At 42.3% G+C, this 24423-nt stretch overlaps 1 protein-coding gene across 3 annotated transcripts in view; it reads left to right on the forward strand.

Annotated features, from left to right (window-relative positions):
• The window catches only part of PCSK2 (proprotein convertase subtilisin/kexin type 2), a 255468-nt gene that overhangs the window by 139670 nt on the left and 91375 nt on the right, over positions 1–24423 (forward strand). For all 3 annotated transcript variants that reach the window (XM_011962755.1, XM_011962748.1, XM_011962761.1), the window contains one exon: positions 2186–2223. In XM_011962755.1, coding sequence (XP_011818145.1) covers positions 2186–2223 — 38 coding nt within the window. The remainder of the gene's footprint in view (positions 1–2185; positions 2224–24423) is intronic.

Genomic DNA, 24423 nt, shown 5'->3' on the forward strand with positions numbered 1-24423 from the left:
AGTTATAAATTATCAAAATTTTTCACCCAACAAGTTCACAAAATTTAAGCTATCTTAACAAATAATTTAATTTAATTTCAACACAATGTGCTAAAACCAAGTGGATATTTTTTAATGTTTCTGTTCTTCTGCATATCCACACTACGCCAGAGATGTGGTAGATGATAGGACTAATGATAAGAAATAGGATGTATTAAGTGTTTCCTATAAGCTGAAGACTTTCAACGAATTGTCTCTAGTCTTGAAAACTGCTTTGCAAAGTAAATAATAGTCCCATTTCAAATACGTGGAAACTAAAGCTCAGAGAGATTATGTCGTTTGGCTAAAGCCACACAAGTGTTAATGTCTAAGCCTGGAGTGGAACTGAATCCACTGATTTCAAAGCCTATGCTCATCCGCAACTTCACCCCACAGCCTAAACTGACCATTTTCCCGGGGGGATGTTTCTTGATTTGCTTTTTGGGATATTTGTTTGCTTTCTTTTAGAGATGGGGTCTTGCTGTGTCTCCCAGGTTAGTGTGCAGTGATGTCCTTATATTTTGTAGAGACAGGGTCTCACTATCTTACCCAGGCTGCTCTTGAACTCCTGATCTCAAGCAATCCTCCTGCCTCAGCCTCCCAAAGCATTGGGATTACAGGCATGAGCCACCATGCCTGACCAAAATTGACCATCTTTGAATTAGGATCCAGAACAAGGGTTAACAACTTTTTAAAATATTAGTCTTTAAATATTCTGATGCCTTTCCCTCTGAAGACCTCAGGAAGCAAGTGGGAGGAGAGGCGTAATGATTTGGGGTGGGGACTATAGTCTTCCAAGCTATAGAAAGCAGCCATAGTCACAGCAATTGCTTCACTTATCAAAATCAACAATAAAACCTAACACATGTACTGTAGATTAGTGACTCTCGGTCCAGTTTCTAATTGTATAACCAAAAAAAAAAAAAAAAAAAAGCAAAATTCCTTTTTAGAAATATGCATCCTAATACAAGCTCTTTTTGGGAAAGCAAATTCCTAATGGTGGCCCAGCCTTGGTAAGCACGCAGTGAAGATAGCAGCTTTGGCAAGTATTTAATGATACTTCTGGCTTTTAGAATCTGTATCCCCATGTAGTTATTAAATGCACCAGCTGCTGGGCCAAGCATACCACATGCATTCGTTTCTTTAGTCCCTACATTGTTCTCACCCCCAGTTGGTGAAAAAGGAAAACTAGCACAGAGAGTCTAAGCAACTTACCTGAAGTCTTGCAGGCAGTTATCAGAGTGGTTGGGACTCAAATGCCTGTCTTTGACTCCAAAACCCTACATTTGTAACAATTATGCTAGATGGTGTCAAGAACCTGCCCTGTTTCTTGAAGGGCTAGATGCTCAGATGTAACTGCTGCAAAGATTATGTGGTTTTGCAAACCCAAATGAGAGCTTTTCAATTGCCCTTGAAGTTTCATGATGCTTTCTGAGGTCCAAGAGTCTGATGGAACTCAGCAGTGCTCATAACCCATGATTTTACCCTTGGAATGACTACTGGGCAACAAGACAGGCCACCATTCAGGAGAAAGCAGGGCTCCTGCTGAGACATTCAAGCCTCAGGCTTCCTGGAAAGCCACATTCTGAAGAGATAAGCTTCGGCTCCCAACCAGCAACACCTCACTGGAAACCATTTGCCCTTTGCCTAATGGCTTTTCTTGCCCAGCCATGTTCTCTTATTATTTCCATGCCAGAGTACATTCTCCTAATCCATTGCTGTCCATGCCCTGTTAAATAATAATCACTTTTCCTCCCCAGGGCCAGTTTCATTTCAGAGAAATGCCAGTTGATGCTTTAAAAATGTCAAGATTTCTACAAATCTCTTTTAGATCAGTGCTCTGATGAACCATCCATCTCACTGTCACAAAGCCCCTTAGTGCTGACATTTATGTCAGAAGTGTTATCCTTGGGCCTCAAACTCTAATTGGCTTCACTCTCAAGCGTGTCTGGGGCAGCTGTCTCTCTGCTCTGGCAGTGCAGCCCACCTTCACACCTCCACACAGAAGGGAGGTGCAAGGCTGGGAGCTTTGTGATGGGGCACTCACCCCCATGGCAAGCCTTCTGGCACCAACCCCACAAAGAGGGCACTTTTATGGGCAGCTTTCCTGAAGACACAGTGGCAGGTATTAACCTTTGGTTCATGTGTTATTGTTGTCTTTTCACAGGGATTGACTATCTCCACCCGGACCTGGCCTCCAACTATGTAAGTACAAGCCAACTTTGGTGGGGAAACAGATGCATCTTAAATGTCCTAGTACCCCTGGCTATTACGAACATGCACATGTCTGCTTGTCTATACACATGCATGCAAGTACAGGAACATGCACACACACACACACACACGAGTACACCTACAGGAACATATGCATGCACACATGGAGGAACACACACACAGGAACATACACACATGCATAAGTACAAAAGAAGATGCACGTGCACTCATAGGCACACATGCATGCACACACAGACAGCCACGTAGGCAGCCACACTGGAATTGTCCATCCCATTGGAGCCACAGCTCAGGCAACAAGCAAATGGACAAGGCATGTGGCCTGGCAGCAGGCAAAGGCAGTGGCTTTGAGAGAAGAAAGAAACCTGACGTCTGAAAGAACAGAGTACCAAGAAAGTAGGTACAGGGAGGGTGAAGAAGACAGAGACTTGGCAAGGTTTAAATCAACTCTACCTGATGATATTGAATTGAAGGGTGGAAATGAGCCATTTGGGTTCTTGTTGGATAAAACTGAAGGCAAAAAGCCAAAAACTGCAGCGACTCACATTGCAGCCCTAGCTTTATGAAAGTAAGAATGTTATCTTTTTTGATTATTTATGTCACTTATGACCACTCCACTGCCTTTCCCCCATAACATTGAGCATTACTCTCCCTTAGCAATAAGCAGTGTTAGCAGAGAATCACTGAAAGCCCTGCGGGGCTAGAACCACACACTCTAATTTTTGACTCAGCAAGTCACACGCTCCTTTCCTGATGAAACCCACAAGCCCTTTAAACAGAATCGATCACTTATTTTAGCCCTGGAGAGTACAAGATTCAAGCATTGGTGTGTTCACTTAAAATTATCCAAACTATTTCTAAGCTATACTTCTGAGACCTCCAGATCTAGGTGTAAAAAATGTTATCTTAGTCATTGAAGAGACTCATTTAGAGAACAAGGGCTTGCATAAGAGAAAGGATGGTTGTTTGGAGTGTTTGGAGGTCACTAGTCTGGGTCATTTGTCCTGGAAGGTGAGTGTATTTACATTGCACAAAGAAAGTGGGAATATTCCATGTGTTTCGTGCACTAGGCAACAAGAAACAGGGCATTGAAGGGATCTTATAAATCTGGAAGAGAATAAATTGAGAGGAGCATCTTTTTTAATATTAGGAAAAACTATTAAATGAATCATTGGCAGAGTCCAACCAATGTGGCCCCAGAGAGAAATGACAGAAATTGAACCAAGGCTATATTCTTAGCAATGATAATAATCCATATCTATGGAGAAGACCGTTGTAAACTGCCCGTGTCTAGCAGTCCTGTGTGTGGAGTCTAAGGAAACAGCCCTTCTCCCTGTCTCCCCATGGCGCCTTCCCTAATGAACACATGAGCGGAGCTGTCTGCTGGTCTTCTCGTACACTTCCTTAAAGGAACTGCCCTGGACACAGTCCTTGCTGCCTCCGCCTGACTTTGACTGACCCCACTAGTGCCTCCACCTTTCCCTGCCTCCTCCATAACCACAGGGCCCTGGAGATATGTCAGGCAGGGGATTGAGAAGCGCTGCGTTGCATTTTCTCCAAGGCTCTGATGTATCTGGGGCCGTTCCTTACAGACAGCAAGTGTAGCAGAGATCATGGCCTGCAGGATCAGTGGTCCTCCTTCCGAGGGCCATCCCCACTCCACCCTCTGCAGACAGAAGCATTGACATTCTCCACAGTTCCCTCCATCTCCAGGACCCAGTGCCTCGCAGGGCAGCCACGTGGAGTTCTGCTCACTTTCCCAAACCATCCTTGGGGAAAGAATCATCTTGCCACTTGGAGGACTTCAAGGTGGGGTGGCACCCATTGGGCTGGAAAGCTGAGGGCACAAGGCCTGTCTCCTGTGCATAGCATAACCCCACAAAGGCCTAAGACCTGAAGACCGACCTCTGCATCCTTCCCTTCTCCCTGCCTAGCCAAGGCAGTTCCTGTCAGGCTGCTCCCAACTCCAGCTGCCAGATTCGAAAAAGATAGTCATTCATATGGGGCAAGAATCCTCTGGGGTTCCAGTGAGCTGGTACAATGTTAGTGGATGGTGTGATCCATCTGCCAAAACCTTCATCTGAAATTGGAACGCGAAGCCTCCATATTGAGCCATGCCAGCTCCTCTGAGATCTACAATACCAGAATATACCTGAAGAACTCTACGGGTTCTGTGAGTCTCAAGTTCTTGTTTCTTCTTTTCTTTCTTAAGAACATCATTTTTTCTGATTAAAAAAATGAATGCATGTTATTTGTCAAAAAATTTGAAAAAGCATAAAACAGATTCAAAACTAGCCATAATACCACCATTCTTAATATTTTGACATATTTGGGGCCTTAAATTTCTATGTGTCTATCTTTAATGAAATTCGGCTCTTCTTGCACATTCTTCCTTTCTGCTTGATGTGCCATAAACAGTTTTATGTTATTCAAAATCTTTCAAAACATAATTTTAAGGGCTACATGGCATTAGCTTATGCTGTAATTTATTTAAACAATCTCATCTCCAATTGTTGAAGAATTAGGTTGTTTCCAATGGGTGTTTCACTGTAAGAGGGAGATGGGAGGGCAGACGGTAACATGGCCAAGCCATGCCATGCTAAGGACAGCTGAAAGAACTGGAAAAGCTTTTCCTGGAAAAAAGAAAGCAGGCACATTGAGTATGTTTTCAAATATTTCAGATTCTCCTGGTAGAACAAGGCATTCCATTTGTTCAGTAATTTCTCCCAAGAAAATTCCCACCAATGGGTGGTAACCACAGAAGGAAGATTTTAATTCAGTCAAAGGAAGAACTGTCTAGTGATTAAGATTAGTAAATTATTGGGAGGCCAAGGCAGGTGGATCATGAGGTCAGGAGGTCGACACTATCCTGGTTAACATGGTGAAACCCCGTCTCTACTAAAAATACAAAAAAATTAGCCAGGCGTGGTGACAGGCGCCTGTAGTCCCAGCTACTCAGGAGGTTGAGGCAGGAGAATCACTTGAACCCAGGAGGCAGAGGTTGCAGTGAGCCAAGAGTGCGCCACTGCACTCCAGCCTGGGCGACAGAGGGACACTCTGTCTCAAAAAATAATAAATAAATAAATAAATATTAATAAAGTAATGAAAGTAACAAATTCTTCCTACCTGAAAATATTCAAGAGGATGATTGATGTCCACTGGTGGGATGTTATTGAAGAGATGACAATGTCTATGCTGAACTTAAACTAGATGAGACCTAGGAATTGAACAGAAAATTTGATTTCTGTACAAAACTGCACATCCTGATAACTTGCGTTCAGAGCAAAGTCTGAGTCTTCAACTTGTATCAAACACTTGGAAGCTGACAATGAAATTATATATATTTACATATGGCTGTGAAAATGTTCTACCTCTTAGGTATAGATGAGAAAACTGAACACCTAAATATTTCATGCTCCATTCCCCAGCAGAGGGCCCAAACTAGCTGGTTTTTAACAGCACAGTGTCTGCCTCTCACACCGTGTAGAGTTCAGAGTGGCAATCTCGGAGCTACTAACCACATTAATCTTCTTTATTTTTAATGAAATACTTTACACTATCATTAACACAATGAGGACAGCACATAAAGTAGACCAGCCCAGGAGAGCAATAAAACCAGTAGACAGTGATAGGCTCGAAAATTGTTTGAGCAGAGAATTAACAGGCAGCTTCACACCTTGTTAAGTGACCTAATGGTTCTGAGGGATGAGCCAGCCTGGTGCCCTTTGACAGAGAGGTACTTGGCGAAGTCTTTGCTTGGGTTTCCCTAGAAGCAGACTCTGAAGCAAGGGGGGTTTGAGTACAAGTAAGTTATTTGGAAGGGGATTCCAGGAAGCAGGGGCAGAGGAGAGGGAATGAATCCGGGAAGGAAAGGTAGTTCGTAAATGGGGCAGTTATCAAACAAGACAGCACGGTGGGCACTGAGGCTTAATCCCACTGGGGAACTCTGGGAGACAGCATAGAATATGTGACCCAGAGTGATCCCCCTTGGGATGTGATGCCTCAAGAAGCTGGGGTATTTATGGGCCAACTTCATCAGTCATTGGTTGAGGGCTTGTCCCAAAAGAAGTTCCTACCTCCCCACAGCCTGGAGAAAAGCCCTGGGCAAAGGTGTGGGTACAGACAGCTGCAGCTCACCAGGGACATGAGGGTGTCAGGCTGAAGGGGGATGTAGCAACGTCTGCCCCAGAGATGCCTTGGAAATTCATTAAAGGTTAAAATAAATAGACATGTTCTATGTTGGAAAAACTCCTTGTGGTTACTGATTTCTTTTCAGTGAGAACTAAAAACTCTACCCGAGGCTCTTCAAAAAATTGCTTTATAATCAAGCCAGCCAAAATGTTTCTGAAAGCAGAATTATTTTCAAAGCTTGGTTATTCTGTATATTAAGAGAGGAAACAGCGTATGCTGGTAGTCCAGTTTCTTTCCATTAAACTAAGAATAAAATACTTGGAAAATTGCAAATCAATATATAAATGTAAGTTGTTAATGTTAATCTAATTCAACAAATCTACACTAAGCCTGTTGAGTGTTGGGAGCAAAGGATAATAACGGCCACTTGGATTATTACTCTATTGTTCTAGGATTGAATTTCATCGGAGGGATCCAGTCCCACTGGTAAAAGTTCACTATTCCAAATAATTAAAATTTTTCTTTCTCTATCCTAATAGTCATGACACAAAATGAGTATTAGCCAAGAGACTATTTTAGACCAAGTTAAAATTACAGCCTCCTTTACCCATCTTCGCTACACAAACTGGGTATTTTCTCTAAGTCAATACAACTGCTGTGGATTGAACCTGCTATGTGCAAGCCCCAGAGGAAGAGAGATAAATAAGACACAGGCACTCTCTAGAGAAGCCGGCAGGTCAGTAAAGATGCAGGCATGTGAGACATGACTGTCAAGTGAGGGGCAGGCAGACAGGGAGGTCGTGGTCTCTTTATTGTGAGCTCCCAATCCAGTGAGGATTTCAGGTTGAGTTCACAGTACTGGCCTAAGCTCAGGGGTTCTGCTAGGTCTGTGGAACAAAGGGAGACTTCTTGGAGAACACGTGGAGTGTGACTTAGGCGGCAGCTTTCAGGGCATAAAGGTGGGTGGGGTAGAATGTCTCCTGCTTTGTAGCTTTGCTGAAGCTACAAAGGTCAAGAAATGGCTGGTGGGTCTGTAGAATCCAAGGAGAGCCTTCTTGCTGTGTGCTGGGTTTTCTCAGAAGCAGACCCTGAGACAAGGATTTGAAAGCAAGTCATTCATTTGAGAGGAGATCCCAGGAAGCACCAGCTGGGAAGGAGGAAAGTGATGCCAGAAAGGGGGAGTGGCCCAGAGAGTATATTACCCCAAGGGCAATGGGAGCTCAATCTCCCTGGGGAATTCTGGGAAACAGTGTGGACCGAGCGGGCCTCAGAGTTACCCACCAACTCCTGTCAATCACTGGGTGAAGGCCACTACCCAGGAGTAGAGATGAGGTGGGGAGATAGAATGATTCACTCGAGACAAGAAAAATAGGGTCCTGAAGACAGAGCCTTCAGCAGAGTTGCATATGCTGACAGTTGGAAAACAGCCCGCTTGTAAGGGTAAGGTTCTGACAGTTGGCAGTAGTGGAAACTGAGTCAAAGCTGAGATGACTCCTGGCTCCCTACCTCATGGTGCAGCCTTAGAGGAGTATATCAAACATCTTTGAACCTTAATTTTCTCATCTGTGAAATGGGCAAAATGGATGTCTTGTCAGGATTGCAAGGTATTGTTGAGATAATATGCATATCAGGCCTGGCACATAATAGATGCTCAATAAGCATTCATTTCCTTCTGTCTCGAAAGAGTTGAGATTACAACTTTGCACAATTTTGGGTTGTCCTGATGGAGAAGCAGGGGTGTGCTTCTCCATCAAGAAACCAGTACAGTTGTTCATTGGACTTCCCAGTGAACTCAGTGTCATTAAAAGAAAAGGACAACTGATCCAGGCTAAGTATAAGATTGTGAGGCTTGCAAAGGTAAGGGCAAAAAGCAGATGATACCAGCATAAATCTCAAAGGCTTTGAAAAACAACATCCAAGAAAAGAGAAGGTAAAGGCAGGGAGAAGACCCATTGCTTGTGGCCAGGGATGTAATGAAGGATATCCCCAAGGAAGCGGGATTTCTGACCTGCATCTTCTTCCCTGTCACAGACCTTAGAACTAGATGAATATTCAAGGATAGTCATAAGTGAGGGTAATTCCTAAGATGGGCAAAGGGATTATAAGGTAGCAACTTCCCCAAGTGAGGTTTTCTCTGAGCCAGGGAAATCTCCTGCTATTTAAGCCATTGCAGGGTGGGACATCTGCTCCTGTTCTGATGGCTGGGAGGATGGGCCACTTCTTGCACTCCATCTTCTAGCTTGGAAACTCTGAGTCATGCTCTGAGAAGCTCTAAGATCCTGTGATGAGAATCTGTCCAGATTCATGACTCTTCGTGAGCTTTTCCAAGTATTCTTGAGTGCAACAAATACGGAAGTTTGCATTGACTCCAACTCCACATCCTTCCCTAGATCACAGCTTCTGCCATGGGACTCTGCAGAATCTCCCTTTAAGGAGGCGAAGTGTATTTCCTACCCCTTGACTTTGGATTGGACCTTGTGACATGTTTTGAGCAATAGAATAATCTAGAACCGACCATGCCAGTTTGGAGCCTAGGCCTTAAAAGGCCTTGTGTGCTCCCAACTGCCTTCTCATGCCTCTGCCATCACTGTTAGAATGGCATTCCCAGGCTTGCCTGCCGTACCCTAGAGGAGGGTGAGAGACATGGAGAAGAGCTGCCCCGCTGCCACAGCCTGAAGCACCACCACCCACATTGGCCTACAGAGCTGCAGTAAGAAGCAGAGCTACCTCACTGAGCCCCACCAAAATCACCAAACCTCAGCCAACACACAGAAACAAGCAAGCCAGCCAAGCTCAGCAGAGCTGCCTAGCTGGGCCCAGCCCAGAGCACCTGGCTGCCAGCTGAACTGTGGACTCGTAAGCTATATAAACACCTATGGTTATATGCTGTTGACATATTACGGCTGTTTTTATGCAGTAACTGTTACAGCTGCCCATGCTAGACCCCCTTCTCCATCCTCCTACAGTACTTGAGGTGTACCCCAGTCTGAAAAGAATATTGGCTTCTAGGCCTGCCCTAGACCTACTGAATCAAAATCTTTAAGGATAAGCCTCCTGGTGTATATTTCTTTTAAAGCACTCCAAGATTCTGATGGTTAACCTACTCATTCATTTTGGCACTTCATTCATGCATTCAATCATTCATTCATTCAACAGTGCAGTTCACCTATAATGTTTGACTACACCACAGCTAGATCACAAGCTCTTTGTAAGGAAGTGTGTACTTTGTATGTGTTTTGTGTCCCTCTTAACACTTATCACAGAGTTAAGCAAGCATTTAATACATATTTGTTAAATTGCATTAAATGTTAATTCACCAAGATTATTGCAAGTAATACCAGGAACTAAATTATATAATGACCCTCTATCGATGATGATCAGAAACTGTAGCATGCACAGCCCCTATGTGATTCCTAGTTCTCAACCACCCCATAGGTGGATGCCACCATTGCATCCTTCATCATGCATGATACTAAGGAAAGAGAGGACCCTGGAACCTAACTGAGGTCCTATGGCTGCAAGCCTGGAGAGAATATGATTCGAGAGGTGAATAATCCACATGCAAATAACTACAAGCTATTTCTTTTCTGTAATGTCTAGAATCCCTCAAGTTGCTGGAAATGCAATTAGGTCCCCAGATAGGAGAGGACAAATTATGTTCTTTGGTTCAGTTCAAAATTTGGAACATTATTTATGCTCCAGGATTGCTATTTCACCAACAGAAGCCAACAGAAGTGATTGTAAGAGAAAAATGCCCACCCCTACATTCCTGTACTTTTCCATTCTTTAGATGGGTCCTGACAGGTGACTGTCTCTGAAGTGGGTACCTGCTGAGAGCTCAGAAGAGCTGCCAGCACAGGAAGTACCTTGAGCTTGACAGAAGTGTGCACATTGGGCCCCAGGGGGCATGTGGCCGCCGTGATAAAAGAGTGGCAGCAAGAAACCAGCACAGTACTCAGCCCCGAATGACTCAGATGTTATGAAGTATTGATCACATACATTGCTTCTGGCTTTTAGGTCTATGAATATTTAAATAAGCACATTAATATTTCATATGAAATTGAGGCTTAAATAACCTTTGTTTCTTATTGAAAGGAAGGGCTGGCATTTTCAATGTGCTCTTGAATGCTGGCTGGATCGTGATGAGCACTTTGTCACCAGGTGGTCAGACTGAATACTGAGAATGGGGAGTTTTTAAAAATCACTTTGATAGACCATCGGTCAAATGACTATCATTTAATGCAACTCATGTACTAGAGGAAACTGTTTATTTTTACAGGAACACACTTTGCTTTAAAAATGGGGAAGAAATGAAACCTTACTTAACAAAATGAAACTACTTGTATGGACCTAAACTTACAGCTATGGCTGAAAGCAAAGAAAATATCTGGTCAATCTATTTTTTTAAGTTGTTCAGTTGACTAGCATTTGTTTCATTGAACTTAGTCAGCATTTAAGAAAGCTGTATTTTTCCCACTGTGTGCAAACTGCTATACTAGGGGCCTGGATTATGAAATGTGAAAAATCTAGTCCCTGACCTTGGGGGGTTCACATTATAATATGCTTAGTGCTAGCCTGGCAATAAAACACCACTCACATGGGAATGCAACAGCTAGAAAAAGCAAGTCGGCCCTAAAAAATTAGAGAAAGAAAATACTTAAATGCACATGTACCCTAGAACTTAAAGTATAATAATAATTAAAAAAAAGAGAATCTACTAAAAAAAAAAAAAGTCTAAAACGTAAGAACAGGATTATCTTTAAGGATTTGTGAGAGATTCCTGAAGAACAAATGAAACAAGAAACCACTTCAGTTATCTGTAGAAAATTGGAGTTGCTTATATTACTTGTCTCAGCTTATCAAGTTAGAGACATTATATGTATCTAATGGCACCTCAAAAAAAAAAAAAGAATGCAGCTCACCACATGGGGGATGAACTTGTTTTCTTGGGTCGATACAGCATACGAATTCATCTAGAAGATTCGTCAATATGATACTAGACAAATGGGTAATTGGATTTCATCTGGAGATTTGCTTCCACCTAGAAGCCTAGACATAAAAAGTAGCCCACAAAAGTCATTTCCTTACTCCAAATTCCCTAAAGCCCTTTGACAGATTCTCATCTCTTTGACTAAATTTAAGTGGCTTAAAGACCAGGTTAATGTCTTCCAACTCTTTTACTCACAAGAGAATGAACCGGGGGCCTCATTCCCCACAGAGATCATTAAGACAGACTTCATAAATAAAAGACTGAATTATGGATGGATGGATGGATGGATGGATGGATGGATGGATGGATGGATGGATGGATGGATGGACGGGATGGATGGATGGAAAGATGAGAGGATTCTAACGAGACTATTGGGATTTTATTCCATTTGTCACTAAACACACCTGTTCAGAAAAAGTGTAGCAGTGTTTACGTAATAAGCCACAAGAAAGTCATTTATGCAAATATAAGAAAATTGGAAGATTACTATTCTCGACTGCCTTTGTTCCTTTCTTTGTCTTCACTATCAATATATACGCACTGAATTCCCAAAATGTGAAATATTTTACTGGATCTTTTATTTGGGTTTCTATCTCAGAGAACCAAAAACCCTTAGGTGACCAAGCCTTCCAAATAATTAGCTTGGCAATAACCCCTGGCTGCAGCTGTGATTCAAGTCATTTTGAATAATGCTGAACCTGCTGAACTGACATCCATTTTACTTTATCCCTCTCCTCATGTGCCTGTTTCCCAATCATACTATCTGAAAGCCACGGTTCTGGGTGTCTGAGGTGGGCCTAACCAGGTTTCTGAACCCATGTCCCCCACCCAGGAGGGAGTAGTGGGTTGATGCCACAGCAAAGTGGGCAGTCTTCCACACTGCTTGCCCAGGTCTTGTTGCCAAGCAACAGAGCCCAAGCGGGTGTGTCCACTGGAGCCACACCTACATGGGATCATTGCCTGGGCAAATGTGGATCTGATGGAGACCGAAGGTCTGATCCATCATCCAATTCCAGTTTTCTGAAGCAGCAACAAAGACAAAGAAACAATGCCCAGGCCTCAATTAAGAAGGATCAGACTCTGAAGCCATGGAGTCTTCTAAAATATGATAGACGATAAATTTGGTAGTTGTGTCAAAGAATCATGAGCACTCTAAATTTCATTTTGGCTAGAGCCCGTTCTTACCTTTAAAATCTCTTAATCATTTTTCCTTGAAGACAAAGACTTTATGGTAGGCAGAATTGTAAAATGCGCCCCCCACCCAAGATTTCTACCCTCTATTGTAAACACTCTGTATAGTCCCTCTCTTGAGTATGGACAGGACCTGTGAATATGATGAGATATCACTCTTACAATTAGGTAATTAGATTGCATTATATAGCACAGTTAGAGATTTTTTTCAGATGTAATCAAGGCTCCTAATCAGTTGACTTTAAGCTAATCAAAGGAAAGAGTATCCTGGGTGGACCGGAACTCATCAGGTGAGCCCTTTAAAAGGGAATCTACAGGTCAGAGAAGGAAGAAGTCAGAGAGATTCTAAGCAGTGGAGATTTTACCTGTTGGCCTTGAAGATGCAACTGCCATGATGTGAACAGGTCCACATGGCAAGGAATGGTGGACTCCTTAGGAGCTGAGGCCTCACTCTACAATCACAAACAACTGAATGAACTTGAAAGAGGACCCCAAGCCCTAGATAAGATAGCTCCAGTGACACCTTGATTTCAGCCAGGTGAGACCTCGAGCAAAAGCCCCAGTTAACCCATGTCCAGAAACTCTGAGATAAATTTGTGTTGTTTTAAGCCACTATGTTCATAGTAATTTGCTATACAGCAATAAAAAAGCTAACACAACCTTCTTGATTATAGTGGATATTTGAGCACAAACTGAACGACTTGCTGCCTTTCTGAATTAATACAAATAGACCACTCTTCAGGTTTTACTTTTTCTTAATAAGTTTGCTTTTATCTCAAAAATAAGTATACTCTGCCTATTGCCACATGCGGCCCTTTCATAAATAATAATTCTTCTGCAACTAAAGGCTCAGAAAAATTTAGTGAGGAAGTGAAGAGGAGCTCTTGGGCCAGCCTCGCTGAATTCAAATCTCACATCCAACTGCTTCTTAACTATGTGCCCTAGGCAAGTTAATCTCTCTGTGCCTCAATTTCCTTATCTGTAAAATGGGTTAATAATAATACTGGTCTTATTGATGATTGTGATAATTCAATTCAGCAGTGCACACAAGGCCCTTAAAACTGCCTCTGGCTCATAGGACACCCTCAGTAAGCACTCAATGTTGTTAAGTCACCTGCCCAAGATTGCACAGCTAGAATTCAGCAGGGAAGAACACAAGCCTAAGGTGGTCAGACCTCAAAGTCTGTGCTCCTAGCCTCCCCCTCCCTTCCTGCCTTATGGACACATATGAATTTGCAGAAAGCATTTTTTAAATGAAATTAAAAGGGGCAATTAGTGTGTTATTCTAAGTTTTCTTTCCACTTTCTTGCTTGCCAAGCCCTCCCTGTCCTGCCTCCCAGAATCCTTTACTGGTTTCCCCTGGGAGGACAACCTTAATAAATCACTTGCCTACAAGTTTTCATCACGGGTTGGCTCCCAGGAATCCTGATCTTACATTACAGCAGTCTAGAGCTTTAGGCAAAGCAGAATTTTCCATCCTACGTGGCCAAGGCAGAGAGAATCTCTGACATAGAAATAAGATTAGCTTCTCCACCATGGTAACCCTGCTGCTGACTCCCAACCTACGGGAAATTATTTTTCACAAAGAAAGAATCCTTAATTACTAACCAATAATTAAAACCTGAAGCCAAGAACAGGAAGCTAGGCTATGGCTCTCAGCAATGTTCCTTAACATCACCGGGAATATTATGGTGAGGTCTGCACTTTCCATGTGGCATGCACACAACCTCTCCACAATAACTGCTCTGCAAGGCAGAAGAATAAGATGTATTACAGTGTGTAGGAGATGTTTTCATTAAGCTATGGAAAGAGATGGATTATGTTTTATAACTCAAGCATTGCCAATTTTTTAAATAAGGAGTTCAGTGTAAATCTAAGCTATTCAAAGAGCACTAGTTCACAGACTCCCATTGAGGTATTGCAAACCAAAAAAAAAAAAAAAATGCATTGTTTGATCTTTATGGTCCTCAGTTTCCCCATCTATAATTGTCATCCCCAACAAGATTCTCATTGTCTCCAGAATCAAAGGGGTATAATGATTATTCATATGGCTGATATGAACACTGGGTCTTTGTTGATCAATCAAAAAATAGACATTAAATGGAACTTCTGAGAATGTTTGGGGCATTGAAGCTATTCTGGTATGGATGTTGGACCACTCTCCCTTTTTTTCTCCACAACACCCCACAAGCATACACACACGTATTCTTTCTCTAACATGTAAAGAATATTCCAGAACACTCGGTGGAAAGGAGCCAGTCCCTGTGTAGAGGCTGTGTGGTGACAGATGGGCGCTGAGTCATTTGATACAGTCAGCACCTTGCAGGAATTCTTACCAGGCACTTTACCAACAAAAAATATATTATCCGTGAATAAAACCATGGCCAAGGCTCATAACCACTTCAATTAATCAATCACTCATAAGCGGTCACAATGATCCTATACTACATGGCAGCTTTATTGGGGAGTTTTGATTTGTTGCTCACTTGATTATTAATAACTCGCAAATCCATCTCTCCTCCCATGGAGAGTTGATTGTTGGCTAACGAAGTATGAGAACCATGTGCTGTCTCCCACCTCTTCTCCCTGTCGTGATTCTGATATTTCTCCATTGATTTCTACGGAATAGTGGGAGTGTTAGTTCCCAGAATTTGTTGAGTATTCACTGTGTGCTTGGCCTTGTGTTTTATATGCATGATCACATTTAATGTGCATATTGAACCAGTGAAGTGGGTACTTTCTAATCCACCTGTCACAGACGGGAAACTGAAGATCAGAGAGGCTAGTGATTTGCCTTAGCTCACACAGTCAGTGAGTAACAAAATGTGAAGTTCACCATCTGTCATGCTGCCTTCATTTAACCTGCCCCCCTCCAGTCTACCACGTCTCACCAAATGGCATCACCATGGTCACAATGACTAACGTGCTAAACGTCATCATCCTTGACTGCTCCTCCCTTCTTTTTCCCCTTGGCCACCCTATCTGCCAGCTCTGCTAGGCAACACATCTGCCTCTCTGTTCCCACCGCTGGCATCCTGGACCAAGCCAGCATCACTTCCCTCCTGGACCCCACAGAAGCTTCCTGCTTCCACTCTTACCCTGTGCAATGCGTTATCCCCAAAACAAGCAGAAAGGTCGTTACAAAGAACAAAGTAGGGGAAACCGTATCACTCCCGTGCTTAAAATGAACAGGTGGCGCTCCCCCTTCCCCCTGTGAGACTTAGCACATCCTGCCTTTGTCCCGCTCACTCACAAGGAGCCAGACTCTACAATCCAGGTTTCTCCCTAATTCAAGGCTTAAAAGACGGTTATGCTAGCTGTTCCCACAGTTAAGTCCATCTCAACTTACATTTCACAGCCTGTGTAGCCACTTCCTAGTTCTTAAGATAGTCTGTGGTTCTGTATTTTTGTTTCGTTGCATGTGTTCCCCCATTAGAATGTCAGCCCCAGGAGGACGAGGCCACGGGGATCTGACCTGTCTTGCTCACCTCTTTATCCTCAGCACAGCACCAGGGCTGGAACAGTGAGTGGTCAGTAGGTATCTGTGAGATGACTGACTGGCTAAGGATTGAACACTCGGCTTTCCTCTTTTTCTTTTGCCTTCAGCCTTTAATTTCTCCTGGCCATGCTTTCTCCTCACATAGCTCCTATCTCTATCTGTTTGCTTCTCCTTTTATACTGTTCACAGTAGAATTTATTTATACCTCAGTCAACACCAGCATTTTGTTATGAAAGGAAAGCTGTAGGTCAGTGTCACAGAGAAGACAATTTCCCCAGGAAATGAACACTTCCTAGTAGTTCTTTAGTAGCTTCTGGGGAGAAATGCTATATTTCTTCATAGCCACAACCAAAAAACAGAAAGCCTCTCTGTCCAAGGCTGCCTTGTCCATCCCAAGAAAACAGAGACCAACAGAAAGCAGCAGGAATGATTCCCTTGATGCTCTTAATTCATTCGTGTTATATGCAATTAACAATAGGCCATCTGATTTCTCAAAGCATGCAGTTTCAAGCTAAAAAATTAACCTAGGTTATTTTCCACTCAGTTAAGAATCAAAAAGATTTTGAAAAAATAAAAAAAAGAAAAAGAAAGAGGAAAAAAATCAATATGAGCATGTTCTTAACTAATGAGCTATGCTTATCCACTGTTCCACTAGAAGAGAATTTTCAAAATATGGACACTCTGTTCACAAGTCTCTCTTGAGAAACCTGTTGTTACAGTGTCACCATTATTAATACTAAACTTGATGCACCATATTTACAAATCCTTCCAAAGGGAAACAAACCTGCCCTGGAAACAATGCTTATAATTATAATCATGGATTCTATCTGTTCCTCACAGGGAATGCTTAAAATATCAATTTAAATGCAAATGAATCTTATCATTCCAAATTAGATTCTTCCCATTGTGTTGAAATTAATATAGAAAATAACATCGAACGCCAAATTACAAGTAATTAATGTTGACACAGTGAAAAGTATACACTCTCATTTTGATATTTGGGGAAGAAAGTCTTGTCTGTGCATGTGCCATTGTGTCCTATAAGCAACAACTGGAACACAATACCCCCAGTGCTAGTAATCGTACAGGATTAACACAGCAAAAATCTGAGAGGGAGGACAAATGGCAGTGACACATCTTGGGATCCAGTAAGCTATTCTTTGGGTCTGAGGAAAAGCACTTAAATCTGTATTTAAGTGACTACATACTATTTAAAAGTAAACTATTTGAGGCCGGGCCTTGTGGCTCACACCTGTAATCCCAGCACTTTGGGAGGCTGAGGTGGGTGGATCACCTGAGGTCAGGAGTTTGAGACCAGCCTGACCAACATGGTGAAACCCCATCTCTACTAAAAAAAAATTACAAAATTAGCCAGGTGTGGTGGCACATGCCTATAATCCCAGCTACTTGGGAGGCTGAGGCAGGAGAATTGCTTGAACCCATGAGGCGGAGGTTGCAGTGAGCCAAGATCGCGCCATTGCACTCCGGCCTCCACAACAAGAGTGAAACTCTGTCTCAATAAATAAATAAATAAATAATTTGAGTCTTAAAAATTAAAATATTTTGCATAGGCTGAACATGGTGTCCCATCCCTATAATCTCAGCACTTTGGGAGACTAGGGTGGGTGTATTGCTTGAGCCAGGAGTTTGAGACCAGCCTGAGTAACATGGCAAAACCCCGTCGCTACAAAGAAATTAAAAATTAGCTGGGCATGGTGGTGCATCTGTAGTCCCACCTACTCAGAAGGCTGAGACGGGAGGATCTATTGAGCCTAAGTCGAAGCTACAGTGAGCCATGATCACACCACTGCACTCCAGCCTGGGTAACAGAGCGCAACCCTGACTCAAAAAAATAAGAAAACATATTTCTCTTAAATACAAAGGCAAAGAGGAATTTTGTCTCCTCTGTACCTAACGTAAGCGTTGGCTAACTACACAGGTTCTGGCCACCTGTTTATGTAAATAAAGTTTTATCAGAACGCAGCCACACTCAGTTTTTTACTTGAGATCTATGGTTGCCTGCATGCTCTAAGGGAAGGGGTAGAGTCATTGTGACAAAGACCATATGGCCTGCAAAGCCTACGAAGTTTACTATTCGATCCTTTAAGAAAAGGTCTGCTGAAATCCCCTGGTCTAACCAGTTGTGTATCAAGATGTGGGAAAATTGTTTTGTTAGAGACTTCAGTCCAGAGAGCTTCAATACAGGCTCCAGTGACAGCTGCACCACCCTCTAGCAGTGTGACATCTGGAAAACTCCTAAATGTCTTGGGGGCATAGCACCCTCATTTGAGAGCTGAGAAAATTGAACTCTTGTCTGTTGTAACTCTAAAATCTTATGAAACTCTCCTCCCTTCCAATAAAATCCCTGATTAAGAAACAAAAGTTGAATTAGTTTTGTTAAGGAAATGGAATCGTCAAGTATTTTGAATCTAGTTAATTTGCTTTTGAGAATGACAGACATTAAGTCAAAGTGATGCTCCTTTTCCATGCATGATGCTGTATACTCTAATCACCGGGGCTGAATGATTTCAAAGAGTTTTGCATTCATTTACTGTCTTAGCTGAGATTCCTCCAAAAGCTGACTGTGAGACATGGATCCACGAACCAGCATTTTATTTGGAATTTGGTCCCAGGAAGCACGGGTAGGGGAGCAGGGGAGTGAAACAGGGAAGGAAGTCAATACAGGGTGTGCACAATTGAGTCCCACTGTGGGCAACACGAGCTCCATTCTGCTAAGCACCCCTAGAACATGAGTTAGAACATATGAGGGAGAAAGAGTACGGCTATGAACACACCAACTCCTATCCATTAGTGGTTGATGATTAATATCAGGATGGATAGAGGAACAATTTCCTATACTTCTAAGCTGCCATATCATCAGTGAATTTGACTAGAGAGAAGTATAAGCAACCCAAATATCAATCAATCAATGGATGAATGGAGAAGCAAAATGTATTACATACATATAATGGAATATTATTCGGCCTTTTTATCATCTTAAGATCCTAAGGTCCTAAGATTATTTATTCAGAATTTCAGGAAGGAAATTCTGTTACTTGCTGCAACAGGGATGAACTTTGAGGATATTACACTGAGTGAAATAAGCTAGTCATGAAAAGACAAATATTCTTCTGATCCCACTTATATGAGGTATCTAGAGTAATCAAATTCATAGAGACAAAAGGTGGAAAGGTGGTTGCCAGGGTCTGGGTTGAGGGGGAAAGTAGGGAGTTATTGTTTAATGGGTATAGAGTTTTGGTTTTGCAAGATGATAAAGTTCTGGAGATCGCTCGTACAGGTACTTAACATTACTGAACTGTACACTTAAAAATGGCTAAGATGATAAATTTTATGTTACATATTTTTTTACCACTATTACAATGAATACATCATTTTTTAAATCAAGGTAAAACAAGGCTTAAAATATTTCCTCCCAACACTCTAATGGATCATCCTGTACATCCTCCCAAGTGAGCACAATCCACTTTTGAGAACTTTGCACTAAATGCCTAGTCTGTAGCACTGTCCTCAGTGTAATCAGCAAAAGATTCTGTATTAAAATATAAAATCCTCTGTCCAGCTAGATGTTAAAGTTTCTGTCTTTAAGGGGGATAAAACAGAGTAATAGGAATGGCAGCAATAAGGATCATGCAGACAGGTAGATCTGGGTTCCAATCCTGCCTCTATATTTAGTTACTGTGATTTGAAACAAGTTAATTAACTTCTTTGTTGTACGTGTACATTCCTAAGATATAAAAGAAGGATAGCAATATGCCTTCGTGTTTTCATTCGCACCTAGTTATTGAGTGATATGCTACACCAGGAACTGTAGGATATTGGTTGCCTATTGCTGCATCTCAGATTATGCCCAAAACATGGCAGCATGGTTTTTATGGGTCAGAAATTCAAGGGCAGTTTGGCTGGGTGGCCCCGTGTTTCTCATGAGGTTGCAATCAGCATGTTGGCCAGGACTACAGTCATCTGAAGGCTCAACCAGGGCTGGAGGATCCACTTCCAAAGTGGTTCACGTGGTGGCTGTTGGCAGGAGGCCTCAGTTCCTCCTCGCACGTAGCTCTCCACAAACTACTTGAGCATCCTCATGACATGACAGATGACTTCACCCAGAGCAAGCAATCCCAGAGAAGGACCAAAATGGAAGCTACAATACCTTTTATGATCTGGCCTCAGAAGTCACATACCACAATTTTGCAATGTCCTATTGGTTATACGAGTCAGCCTTGTTCATTGTAGGGGACTGTATACAAGGTCATGAATATCAGGAAGCAGGAATCACTAGAATCCCAAGTGGGAGGCAGGGACAAGTGGCTGAACAGAGCAGACATAGTTTCTACCCTCAAGGACCTTAGCAGCTAGAGGGTAAAATAGACTCCAAAGAAATAACTACAGAAATAATTATGATCTGGGTACTTTGCTACAGTGGAAGAGTACTCGGTGCTATAAATGTGTTTAATATGGAGAACCAGATCTGGACTGCCAGGTAAGGGAAAGTTTCCCTAGAGAAACTATCCCTATGCTGGTACCTGTAGAATGAGGAGGAGTTAGCCAGGAATCTGGTAGCAGAAGGAACAGCTTGTGCAAAAGTCCTGAGGCAGGAAGGTGCTCGGCCCTTTCAAGAATCTGAAGAAGGCCAGTGTGTGTGTGCTGGGGGCAAGCAGAAGCGTATCAATACGGGAAGGAAAAACATGGCATGAGATGACATTGGAGAAGTAGAAAGAGAACCGACTGTATAAACTTCGTGAGCCATGAGGGTTCATAACTTCATCCTAGGAGCAAAGGAAGCTTCAGGGTGGCAGCGATGGGGAATAACATGCTTGGATCTGGCATTTTTCAAAGATTTGCCTGCTGGGGAGACAGATTGGGAGTGAGCAAGAATGGAGGCAGGAAGAGCAGACGGGGGCTTTTCTAGGAGAAAGATTATTTGCCAAAGAGCTGTTATGGTTGAAAGAAAGATAAAGAGAGAGAAAGAGTGTTAAAGCACCCTGAACTTCAGAGGTGCTCCCAAAATAGTCTTTCTCCCTTCCTCTTAAAACAGAAACCTTCAGGAACACCTAAAATAAGATGATATCTGCAAAACATATATCTCTAAAAAGAGCAGACAAAAACACAATCACATAGCGCAGGCCTCATTAGGCACCTCGTAAGTTCAGGCATTAGGGTCCTGAAGGAGTCTTGTGCACAGGAAATTCAGGAGAGGAGTCAGCAGTGAGCTTAAAGCCTCGCTCCACCACCAGCAGGAACCCAGACCAACCCACAGAGAGTGCTGAATAGCATTTACGATGCTTAATCAGAAAGCATGCAGCGTTGATCTGGAAATTAATTGGATGCTCGGATTTTTCGCACATCATGGAGAGTTAGATGTTACAAAGATTTTGACAGGAATATATTTAGTAACAGTATCGCTGATGTTCAGTCGCAAGCAGGGGCCTGTATCTACTCTGGGGCTCATTATATTCTAAGTGACAACGGGTGCTTAGTAAATCTCCTTTGATTATGATGATCAACCAAGTCACTCAGAGTGTCTTTAATAGATAATGAGAAATTGTACCAGAGTTGGGGTTTTCTAAATATGAAATCAAACTGCGATTTGCGTGACCCACTGTGCTTTTATTTATTTAATCATTTTTACTTAACCGATTCACTATTTCAATAGGTAGTTTTAAAAGTTAACTGTACATTACCACCATAAATGGAAAATCTCACTTGCCATATTAATAAGGTAATCATAAAAACAGATACCGTCTACCCCTAAAATCCCCCATGTACAGCCCAGGATGGGCACAGCACACCCTGAGAACTGCTGGACCTGGATGTGCTTGTAGTCAAGGGTCTTGGAAGGAACAGCCACAGTTATTGGTTCACACAGCCATGATACAGGGAATATGCCCCTATGTGACATAGGGCATATATGATACAGGGTATATATCCACACATTCCAATATCGATACAGGGAGAGAATGGTGGAGAGAGAAAGGGAGATCTCTCGAATTAACGACAATGAATATCAGCTGAACCTGAAGAAACAGCTGCTCTTTGGTTCATGGAATGGGTGTGAACAGATGCTCAGGCCTGAACACTGCTCAGACTTTGCAGCTCCAGGGACCATCGGCTAAGAGACTTGTCTTCTGGACTCACTGCCTCGGGTAGGGACCAGGGCTCATTTATCTTCTCCCTCTAATCTGGGAAGCTGTGAGGACTAGAATGGGTAAGGGTCCAGTACAGGGTTTACAGCTGCTGAAAGATCCCTGTAGCACTGCCTTTATAGGAAATCCCACGGATATACCTAAAGATAGGTATTTGTGACGGTGAAACCTATCTGCATCCTCTTACACTGTTATTACAAATGTCCAGTGGTTCAATCCCTTTGGAAAAAGCTTGGCAGTTTCTTGTAATGTTAAACACACACTTAGCATACAACCAGCAATCGCACTCCTACGTATGTACTCACGAGAAACAAAAACGTATATTTATAAAATGCCATATACATAGCAGCTTTATATTTGCGAAAATTGGAAATAATTCCAATGCCCATCAACAGGTGAATGGACAAATAAAACTGTGATACACGTCTCTAGTGGAATACGATCTCACAACAAAACAAAGTGCTGCTGCATACAGTACAATAGGCAAATCTCCAAATGTTGTTAGCCAACAACAAAGACAAATGCAAGAGTACATACTCTCTGGTTCCGTTTACATGAAGTTCTAAAGCAGGCAGAATTAAGACATAGCGGTAGAGATCAGAACAGTGGTTGCCTAAGGTAGTGGAAGATTAACTGAGAAGGTCATCATATGGTGAGACAACTCTCCAGGGTGATGACAGCGTTCACTATCTTGATTGGCATGATGGTGACTCAGGTTTACGTACCGCTAAGATGCAGCATGCACGTTTAAGATCACATATGCTACTGTAAATCATACCTTAATTTAAAAACATGATTTAAAACACAACCTATAAGCAAAAGAGCCAGTTTAGAAATCAGTTACCACCAAAAATGCCTTGTGAACGTGGGAAGAATGAGTGGAGAAGCCTGCCCATGTCTTGCCTCAGCATTTTCACCGCCTACCTGCTCACCTCCCTAGGTTGTCTCAGGCATAAACGAAGATGACAGATGTCAAGGCACTTGGAAACTCTCCAATCGCTGTACACTCTAAAAGGGATATAGTTTAATCATTTGTACTAATTTCTTAGAAACGCATCACTCTTTTTTCCTTATTTGCCTTTTTAATATAGAATCAAGGCTTGCTCATCATCAAAAAGATTCAAACATTACAGAAGTGTAGATAAAATAAAAACTGCAATTTCCCTTCTCTCTCCTCTCCTTTTCCTCCTCTATACAACCCACTCACTTTCCAATTTTGGTGACGTGGCAGTTCTGCGTGGATCTTTCCAGATTTTTTTTCTCCCCCAACTGCAATCATACAGTACACCGTATCATGCAACCTGCTCTTTTATTTAACAACATATTCTCTCCCACAGTGTGGATATGCCGTCATTTATTTAACCAAGCCCCTAATGATTGACATTTTGGGTTTCTCCTAAAGTTTTGCTATTATAAACTACAAGATGAACGTGTTTCTTTGATCTTCTTCAAATCCTCATGTGAATATCCCTTTAGAATACGTTCTTAGAAGTGAAATTTCTGGGTCAAGTAGTACATGCAATATTAATTTTGATAAACCTTATCAAATTATTCTCTGAAAAGATTGAATCAATTCACAGTCCTCCCAGGAGAATCCCTTCTCATTTTCATCTCAAAGACAGGAAAAATAAAGTTGAAAGAATGTTGAAATATTCAAAGATTCTCTGATGTCCTTGAAAAGCAGAAGTGGAGCTGACATCAACATGGCCTTATTTTCACTGCTGACTTGAAACTTCCATAATGAGGAAATAAAACACATGATTAAAAAAAAAACTCACCAATGAGATTAATGAGAGCTGAGAGCCTATGACTTGAACATTTGCTGGTTAATAGACATAGGGATGGAAACAGTGTTGTGTCACTTACTGTAATTAACCAGAAATGAAGATGAATGGAAGGGAGCCTCTTCTGCCCACCAAGCTTCAATTTAAATGCTGAGTCATGAGCTACTGGTGGAGGCTGGAAGGCCAAGACCCAGGCTAGTGCTGGGAAAAGGAAGTAGCTCTTATTTTCCTAAATGTGTGCTGGGTGCTCAGAAACAGAGACAGTGGGACCCCATCTCTACAAAAATAAAAATTTGAAAATTAGCTACATATGGTGACTGGTGCCTGTAGTCCCAGCTACTCAGGAGACTGAGATAGGAAGATTGGTTGAGCCCAGGAGATCAAGGCTGCAGTGAGCTATGATTGCACCACTGCACT

Source organism: Colobus angolensis, unplaced genomic scaffold, assembly GCF_000951035.1.
Source record: "Colobus angolensis palliatus isolate OR3802 unplaced genomic scaffold, Cang.pa_1.0 Scaffold117, whole genome shotgun sequence".
Taxonomy (NCBI): Eukaryota; Metazoa; Chordata; class Mammalia; order Primates; family Cercopithecidae; genus Colobus; species Colobus angolensis.